Genomic DNA, 10,415 nt, shown 5'->3' with positions numbered 1-10,415 from the left:
ATGGTCACTCTGGAAGGCATCATTCACCTGCTAAAGGAAGGAGATTGGTTTGTGGTGGTGGATCTGAAGGATGCTTACTTTCACGTGACGATCCACGAGTCCCACAGGAAGTACCTTCGCTTGATATTCAAGGACACTGTTTACCAATTCGTGGCTCTCCCCTTCGGCCTTTCCACAGCTCCTCGGACCTTCACCAAGTGTATGGCTCCGGTGGCAGCTTATCTTCGTCTGCAAGGGATCCAGATCTACCCTTATATCGACGATTGGCTGATTGTGTCCACGTCCGAGCAGCAGGCACATCGAGACACTCAACAAGTTCTACACACACTTCGGGCTTTGGGCCTATCCATCAATCACGAGAAGTCACATTTGCACCCCTCTCAGGTGATGGATTATATAGGCGCCAGACTGGATGCGGTACAAGTTCGCATGTTCACACTTCCAGAACGCATCAAGAAAATAAGGAGAGCAGTCCTGAAGTTCACATCACGCAGGACAGTTTCGGCAAAACTAGCACAACATCTGTTGGGACTCATGGCCTCAACAACGGCCACTCTGCCCCATGCGAGGCTCAAAATGCGTTCTCTCCAGTCGTGGCTACTAGCCTTGTTCAATCCGGCAATAGACAGTCAACACAAGCGCCTCAGGGTCACCCCAGAACTTGCGGCCCAACTCCAGTGGTGGTTGTTTCATCCGCACTTGTCGATCGGCAGACCCTTTCGCCCCCTGCAACTTACCATACAAGTGACAACGGACGCCAGCCCAGTGGGATGGGGGGCACATTGTTTACAACACCAGGTTCATGCTCTGTGGCCACCCCAAGAAGCATCTCTACATATCAACCATCTGGAGATGCTCGCAGTAATAAAGGCGTTCAGAGCCTTTCTCCCTCTCTTACAAGGCAAAGCTGTGCAGGTTGTGACGGACAATACCACCACGATGTATTACCTGAACAAGCAAGGGGGCACAAGGTCGAAGTCCCTTCTGTTTCTGGCAGTACACTTCTGGGAATGGTGCTACCAGAGGCACATATTCCCAGTAGCCATCCATGTTGCCACATCAGACAATCAGTTGGCAGACGAGCTCAGTCGCCGTCCTTTTCAATCTCACGAATGGCAGCTGGACCAGACGGTCTTCAACGCCCTTTGTCAGCGATGGGGTCCTCCACTGGTGGACATGTTTGCCACACAACACAACAGGAAGTGTCCACAATATGCTTCTCGGGCCGGCAGGGGAAAAGACTCCCTAGGGGATGCTTTTATGATACCCTGGGACAGAGACCCCATCTACCTTTACCCTCCTCTTCCACTCCTGCAGAGGGTCATAGTCAGACTGTCGCAGACGAGGGCAGAGGCCATCCTGATTGCCCCTTGGTGGCCGCGTCGACCTTGGTTTTCCACGCTGTTTCAAATGTCAGTGGACAGAGTAGCACTACCATCACTTCCCACCTTACTCACTCAGAGCGGAGGGAATGTCCTTCACCCGGAACCGGAGACACTCCACTTAACAGCGTGGAGGATTTTCCAGCGTTGACAGAGGTCATTGACAAGGCACGGAAACCTGCAACCAAGTTGCTTTATGGTTACAAGTGGAGGAACTTTCTTCGCTTTGCTAAGGAACGTGGCTTGCAGTCTTCCCCTGTTTCCTTATCATCTCTTCTGCTGTATCTGAGACATCTCTTTGATCTAGGTCTGTCTCTGTCAACACTAAAGGTTTATACGGCGGCTATTGTAGCGTTTCAACCGTCTGGTTCGGAGTCATCCCGGTGGTTCTCTCACCCAACCTTCAAGGCCTTCCTCAAAGGACTTTCCAATATGAGACCCCCGGCTAAGAAACCAGTGCCTCAGTGGTCTCTGCAGACTGTCTTGCATTGTTTGACCAGGCATCCTTTCGAGCCTATGGCTTCTTGTGACTTGAAGTTTTTATCCTTCAAGACTCTATTTTTGGTGGCCATTACTTCGGCCAGGAGGGCAAGCGAGTTAGCTGCCCTCCGCGCTGACCCCCCTTATTTGCAATTCTTTAAAGATAAGGTTGTTCTCCATCCAGACGTTACGTTTTTGCCCAAAGTCGTTTCAGATTTCCACGTTAACCAACCTTTGATTTTACCGACCCTTTTTCCTAACGCTGTTACAGAAGTTGAGCGCATGCTCCATTCTTTGGATGTTCGTAGGGCCCTGGCCTATTATGTTACCAGGTCTAAAGACTTCAGACAGACCCACAGACTGTTTCTTTGCTTTTATGGGCCCCGTAAAGGTTCTCCAGCTTCCTCCTCTTCCCTCTCCAGGTGGCTAGTCTCTACTATTTCTCTGGCATATGAACTGCTGCAGAAACCTGTGCCGGACGGTCTCAAAGCCCATTCCACCAGGGCCATGGCTACATCTACGGCCCTGCTAAGAGGAATCGACATCCAAGAGATTTGTCGGTCTGCTACTTGGTCCAATGCTTCTACCTTTGTTACCCACTACAAGTTGGACCTTCGGGCTAAAGCAGAGACCAAATTTGGAAGGGCTGTTTTGACTTCACTGCTTCAGTGACGGCCCACCATCCTGTAAGTGTGCTTGCTAGTCACCCATTAGTGTGGATTCATGGAGAACCACGTTGAAGAAGGACAGGTTACTTACCTGTAAACATGGTTCTTCAAGTGGATTCTCCATGAATACACACGTCCCGCCCGGCCTCCCCACATGTTCGTCACTGGTGGATGTAAGACGTTGCAACTTTCACATGGCGGACATGTGGAACTGAGCCGTTGGCGGGCTGAGCATGCTCAGTGCAGGGCAACCTGAACATTGTTACTTTTCTATTGCAGCTCTAGAAGATTCCGAGAGGCCAGCACAAGTGCTGACTTAACCCATTAGTGTGTATTCATGGAGAATCCACTTGAAGAACCATGTTTACAGGTAAGTAACCTGTCCTTCTTTATTATCCCATCTCTGTACAGAAGCACTGTTGTGGATGGCTCTGCAGACAGAATAGAAGCATATCTGAAACCTCCTTCATTTTCTTTTCTCTCCATTCACTTAACCTTCCTCCTGCAATTTCCTTTCCCTTTTATTCCCCATATGCTATTTCTTTCTAACATTTCCCCCTCTTTTTTTTGCAGTCCCAAAAGCATATTAATTTGAGGGCACACAATTACTTAGGAAAAATATAGCATGTTTGACATCTTCCATCCATCATAAAGAGAAGAGAATCAGTGCCATGGGGGGGGGGGTGGAGGGTGGAAATCATTTGTTTCTAAAACCATGCATTTAGGATAGGATCTCTATCATGTCACATACTAAAAATAAAAGCTGGGATTAAAAGCAGACAGGTGAATGGGTGTTCACCCTCTTTTACCCTGTATTTAGTAGAAAAACTACTTCACTTCCCAGTCTATACTGATGGAAATATATAGTCAAAGCAGGTTTAACTGTTATGCTGAGTACACAATAGTTGTCCAGCCTAGCCAACATTTCTGCTAGAGTATTGTTATCTAAGCATGCCTATTAAAAAGCACACCTAACGTGGCGCCTGCCCCCACTTCACTCTTGAAAATTCCTAGTGTTTGTAAGGAAACAATTTTCTTTTCAAATGACAAGGGAACTGTGGTCATTTTCACAATTGTCTGGAAATTTATGAGGTCTTCCTCATCGCATGAAGAATAGTATAGCAATAATCTATTACTTGCATTCATTTTCAGGAACAGGAAAAAGAGAAAGAGCTCCTAATCTATTTTTGTGTCGTTAAAACAGATACGAGTAGCATAAATGTGGTCAGTTCCCTCTAAGACTCAACCTAATAGCTGAAATCAGTCATACTAGATTGAGTCTGTTGAATCAGTGGAGATTTGATGAGTCAATTCCTCCATAAGTTCCATCGATTCAAACCAGCCTACTCTAGTCACAACTGATTATGCTAAAGTAAGTCACAACTACAGTAGACCCATTGGAATAAATGTAATTTATAGTGGAATTGACTCACCAAATCCCCACTGATTCAATGAGCCTATTGTTACATGGTTTACTATGCCAAGCAATAGGATTTCAGCCAATGCCTTTCAATCTTACCCTTCCATATCCTTGTCTTCTCTTACCAGAGTTTTGTGCTATTATTCCCGTTTTAAAATGTAAAATAAACCCTGTTTCTTCTATTCCTTCATCAACGTTCCATTCCACTTTTCATATTTGAATCCATCAAGTGTCTTTGCTCCTTCCAGCATTATAATATATGAACACCTGTGAGTTAGACCAAGTGCTCTTTATCATTTTCAGGATATCATCAGCCAGTATTGCTTCAACAGTTACAATTCAGCATGCATTTCAATGGGCCTATGAGGCAAATACTGTAGGTTGAATACAAATTAGTGTTAGCAATAATTTATTCTACTGCACATTCAGTCTTGTGCTGCCCAACTTTGCACAACATGCAAAAAACTTGCTCAACTCATGCTGTTCTTATTACATGCCATCATGTTGCTTCCACCATTTGGCAATCTTATGAGTTAATAACCTCCGTAAGGTCGTACTATTCAGATCTTGCAGGATGCTACATATAGCTGCCATAGACAAAATGAGGCTCTATAACTGATTTGGGTGCTGATTGCATCATTGAAATAGCTTCTACAGAATACCAGAACAAAACTATACATTGTTCCTTTGTGTCAGTGCTGGGATGAATCCATTCTTATTATACATGATTTCTATGCTACTTCTAGTGAGCAAAATGCTTTACACATTTCCTGTCTTTTGACCACAGAAGACTCCAAGAAGGAGTAATTGAAATGGGTAATTCTAATTCCTATATTTGCAAGCTGAAGTTTCATTCACACATGTCTTTTTTTAATTACCAAACATTTAGGGAGTTGTGATCAAATATATGGATTGTTTCCACTGACAAACATTGCATTTAAGTTGACAGTAGGTAAGATAAAGAATACTTCTGTAGTGATTAAGCTGTGAGAGCTCACTCATTAGTGCAAGTCTGTTCTTGAAGTTTCAGTCAATAAGTAGCAAACACGAATGCATGAATCAGCCTTGACTTGTCCAGGACTACCCAGTGCTGAGCAGGGAATTCACCTCAGGCCATTATCCAATACTTTACCAATAACACCATACCAGTACCTTGCTTTGTTCATGCAGTGGCTCATATGTAGAGTCAAGTAGTTAACAAATAGGCAAGGCTTTTGTTTCTGTAATGTGAAAGCATAGCTGTCCATACTTTTCTTTGTATACATGGGGCGGGAGAGATCAGCTATCAACAGCAGATAGAAACAGGACGTACTGCGAGCTGTTTCATCATGCACACCTTATCGCAGCATAACATCCATGACAATCAATAAGAACGTGGGAATCTTCCATGCTGCAAAAAACAAACAAAAAACAAACAAACAAAATACCCAGCAAGATGTGTAGCTAGAGGGAAACATGAGGTGGGTTTTTTAAAAGCTTTTTTGAAACACAGAAGAAACTGTGTGACCAATGAGGGCAGTGGTGAAAGTGTCCCTTCATTCTACTGAGACTAGATTTCTGCTTTCATTTGCCCTTGTATTCCTGTTTAAGAAAAGACCTACAATCCGTCTCCAATGTGGTAAGAAGCACTATCTAGATTCCCTCACACTCTTTAGATTTGTTGAGTGGCACTATTGGAAACACTAATAACTTACATTTTTGTGAAATGTTGTTGACAGAAATGCAGTGTAATTAAGGAGGAATATCCAAATGCTCTCTTTCTACACATTGTGTTTAAAATCCACTTAATTCTAAGCATCTTTTAGTACTAATCAGGAGCTGATTTAGAATCCTGCATTAGAGCAGCACTGGGCATTTTAAGTTGTGCTTTCTTCTTGTCTTCCAAAACACAGAAAGCTGCATTTTAAACAAGACAGTATATGGCTGGCTACAGAGGAGTTTATCCTGCTCTCTAGCCCCCTGCTGGAACAGTTGGGGGTGCATTAAAAAAGGTTGACTGCTCAATGTTCTTGTTAGAGTGTTCCAACCCATCCCTAATGGAGACCAATCCACCTCAGATTGGTCTTGGACTGGAGCCGACAGTTTAATTGGAATAATTAGGATTGGTCCAAATAAACACCATTTTCTTGCTGTGCAATTACCTAGATCACTCCAGTGTGGCACACTGATGATGATGTGTAGAGGTGGGTGTGATCTGGCTGTGACGACAATAGCACCTTCCATCTTATTGAAATGAAATGAAAAAAGGCATTTTGTTTTAATTTTTAAATTGTTATTAAAATACTTTTCCACTATAGTGGTGCATTACTTAAGACATAAGACATAAAAAATTTATTTGTCATTGCACTCACAAGTGCGTGCAACGAAATGAGGTGCTCTTCCCCAAGGTAAAACCGGACAACACCACTACAAAAAAAGTTAAAATATACGCAACACTCACCATACAAATACAGATACCGTTTCTCCCAGCAATTAAAATTCCACCACCAGGTGCTATATCATCTTCACCTGGAGTACAATGAGCAAGGAACTTTGATTTTATATTTCACCCTTGTTCCATATACTAATTTTACAATGGCTTTATTTTTTTCTGTAGTGGGATTTTCACATATGTTTTGTACAGCTCCAATTGTCTTACAGAGGAGGGACAGAATATCTTTCTCAATCTTCCCAGAGTGCAGGTCGCATAATAATAGGATCAAGTTATAGGAAGGCAGCTTTCAGTTGAATATCTGGAAAAACATCCTAACTGTGAGAGCAGTAGAACAGTGGAACCAATCACCTCACTGAGTGCTTCAACACTGGAGGAATTCAAGAGAACATGAGGCAACAATCTGTCAGATATACTTTGATTCTAGATTCTGGCATTGGGCAAGGGGTTGGATTCAATGGCCTTATAGACCCCTTCCATTATTCTATGATTAATCTTTGGAGGGTTGTTTTAACTGCTCTGATTATTTATGTAAACACAAAATTGGTGCCTCCATTTATATTTCCCCCTGGATATGATGTGAAGAGAGAGAAGGAACAAGGGCGATTTAGATATGGGCCGAATAGAAATAAACAATGGCAGGAAAGTATCAGAGAAATAATGGCAGGAAGATCAAGCAATGAGAAGGAGCAAGTAGAGGGAGGGAAATGGGAACTAGAGAAGCAGAATGTAAAATGTGCGAATATAGTTAAGCAAGAGTACGACAGACTTAAGAATAGCTCATAGATGCAATGGAGATTATGAAAACAGAGTAGTATGAAGCCTATGTGTACTTGTATTCTACTTTAGGATTGCAGTTCTTGAACTTAAGCATCAAGGGCATGCTCCTCTTTTTTTTTTCACTTGCAGGCTTTGACCAGTGTCATCATCAGAGATGATACTCTTTGATTATAGACAAGTATATTTGCCAGAGCTCATGTCAGTGATGACCTCTATTAAAATTCCTAATATTTCTCTCTCTCCATTTATACTGCCTTGTTGGTCCATGCAATATTTTTTTTATCAACAAAGTATTCTGTGCCTTCTTAGAGAATGGTGGCAAACATACAGTAAGATGCTTCATTACCAAAGTCAAAGAACAAAATGGTGCCTCTCTCGTTCCATTATGATGACAATAATACCAGAAATTCCAGTTCTAAAGCTGCTGTTCCAGTAGACTTATAACAATGGGGCCACACTGGCAAGTTAAATAATCCTCCTGAAACAAGAGGCTTCACACCAGAAGTGGTAAACAAATGATGATTGATGCAAGTGAAAGTATTTTATTAGCATGCTCATTAACTTCTAACGATTTGTTCTCAGAAACTCTTTTATCAGTTTTGGGAGGTAAAAATCATTTGTTCCTCATATGTAGCAAACCTGACATAAAGTCCTGTTGCACTTCATGCTGATAGATAGGGGAGATTTAAGTTATTATATTCTGCTAAAAATAACAGTAATTGATATTGTGCTTGCAGTGGGAATCCGTTTCAGGTATGGGAAATGGAAGTTCCATTGTTTCAAGTAAAATGGATTTTTTTTCAAATCTGCTGGCCTAGTTTTTGAAATAGTTTTTAAAAATCCTGAACCAATAAGGCCTTATGTTCCAATGCTGCTTAACAATTCAAGTAGTGAAAAAACACATGGATTCAGATCATAAATTCTCACATGTCTTTCCAGTATATGGCTCATATGGTGAAAGTCTTATTGGTTGCCAAACTTAATGCAGTAAAGGAATTATTTATTTCAAAGATAACTATCTGACAAGCATGATTTGAAGTTGGCTCCAGCCTCATTTCATATTATTCTGAATTGGCTGTTTTAAAGAGTTAACAGAGATTTCCAAAGGATTTCTTCATTATTTCCAGAGTGGTTTGAAATCTGGTCTTGTGGGGATTACACTCCCCTGGAAGGATCAGTCCTGCAGTTTGGAGGTACTTCTGGACCCAGCACTTTATTTAGAGGTTCAAATATCGGCTGTGGCTAAGAGTGTCTTTTATAAACTTCAGTTGATTGCCCCTACCGGGATAAGAAATGCCTAGTAACAAGGGCCCACACATCGGTAATCTCAAAAATAGACTAATGTCTCTCTTCATACGACTGCCCTTGAGACCAGTAGGGAAACTTCAGCAGATCTAAAATGTGATGGCCAGACTCATTTCTGAGACTAGTAAGTTCAATCATATATCTCCAGCCTTGGCTCCCTGTCAGTTTCTGTGCTCAATTCAAGATGCTGGTTATCACCTTAAAAGCCCTTAACAGTTTAGAACCTTGATACTTATCAGAATGTCTCTCTCGGAAAATCTACCCATGGCCGCACCGAGGAAGGCCAAAAAGGCAACAACAAGGAATTATACCTTTTAGGTAGTGGCCCCCCAATTTGTGGAATAATCTCCCAGCTGGGGGACACCAAAATTCTTCTCTACTATCATTCAGGAAATTAGTGAAGACAGAGCTGTATAAAACTGCCTTTAGTAATGTATCTCCCAGATGTTGTTAATATTAATTTTAAATATATTTTCTTGTGCCTTTTTGTTTTGTTTTGTTCTAATTTTAGATTTAGATTGTCGTACCACCATATTGATGTACTGTATCACTATTGAGACTCTGTGGGGTTCAGAGTTTTTAAATAGTAAACTGCCCAGAGTAGCGTGTTCACTAGAGGAGTGGTATATACATCAAATAAATAAATAAATCTCAGGCAAGATTATTTGGAGAACTACCCAAAAGCAGACCTGGCATCTCCATGACTCAGATTATGGAGTCCCAGTTTAATGGGGTTCTGCTGTGAGTACAGGGTAGGTTGACTATATAAAATATGTAGCATAAGAATAAGTTAACATTTCAATGTGGATATGATGATTACATTTCAACACTGCAATGCAGCCTAGATTCAGAACCAGCTTTGATCATGTGTAATAAACCCTTTCTGCAGCTACCATTGGATGACTTGCAATGCTACAGGCTCGCCATATTTCCTTCACATATCCATGTAACTTATAGAAGGCAGAAATTACATTTGGGTCTTCTGTTAAAATATGTAATGATTGTATATACTTTCACTCAGTTTTCTTGTATACCATGCAATTATACTCTTCTATATATTTTCTGTATTAATTAATCATGAAGGCAGAATTAATAACCAGAGCTAATATTCAGATATTGCCTTAAAAAACAGTTTCAACTGGGTACTTCAAAGAAAAGCTGCTAGCTCATTTGAACAGCAATGGGACATTATGGAGCCATCTGTTTTTTTAAAAAAAGGTTGTTCTGCACCAATCAACAGCATAATAGACAGAGGAATTGCTGAAAAGACTCTTTGCTTGAGGTACTGCCAGCCCATATTGGTCTAATTGATCATGAAGCACAACGTAAAGCAACTTCACAGTGTACAAGCCATAGAGTTAAAATGTACCCAGGGATCAGCAAAACTACATATGTATTCTGTAAATATATAGTACATGCGTCAGAAAACAAGTCAGAACACAAACTTTGGTCTCAGCTGTTTGAATACTAACGATAGTACTGGATAGAGTCATTCTGAATGCACGCAAGTGTGATCACTTCCCAGCCCTAAGGTTCCTTGAGGCTGCAACGACACTGGCAAGCCAAATCGGAGCAATTCAGCTTTGCTGCAATTTGAATTATAGCCTATCTTACATTACAGTCTCGTGTTGGTGATCATACAGCGCTGCGGATTAGTTTGATTAGTGTCCATACATGGATGGAGTGCAATTGCATTTCAGCACTCAGCACACAGCTCTCCTTCCTTCCTTCCTTCCTTCCTTCCTTCCTTCCTTCCTCTGTTTTTGCCTCTGCTGAGCCTTTTAGGGTTTATTCCCAAGCCATTTAATTCTTAAAGGGTTGCACAGCATTATGGAAAATGCGGCACCTTTCCAAAGTTCTTCTTCATAACATACAAAGAAACACATACAACAGGAGTATTTCATCAGGAGTATTTCTATTTCTTAGCATTTTTTTAAAATTCTGTTTTT

The 10,415-nt window shown here is 41.5% G+C and overlaps 1 protein-coding gene across 1 annotated transcript; it reads left to right on the top strand.

Moving 5' to 3' along the window:
• LOC144587344 (uncharacterized) lies at positions 1-2,923 on the top strand. The gene is made up of 3 exons (XM_078387434.1): positions 1-110; positions 446-2,548; positions 2,810-2,923. The coding sequence occupies exons 1-2, from the start codon at positions 1-3 to the stop codon at positions 2,532-2,534; spliced, it is 2,199 nt and encodes a 732-aa protein (XP_078243560.1). The 3' UTR covers positions 2,535-2,548; positions 2,810-2,923.
• Positions 2,924-10,415: the final 7,492 nt, after the last annotated feature.

The sequence above is a fragment of the Pogona vitticeps genome, chromosome 1 (genome assembly GCF_051106095.1).
Source record: "Pogona vitticeps strain Pit_001003342236 chromosome 1, PviZW2.1, whole genome shotgun sequence".
In the NCBI taxonomy this organism is placed as follows: Eukaryota; Metazoa; Chordata; class Lepidosauria; order Squamata; family Agamidae; genus Pogona; species Pogona vitticeps.
Note: the sequence above shows the minus strand (reverse complement) of the source record. Positions and strands in the feature narration are given on the sequence as shown.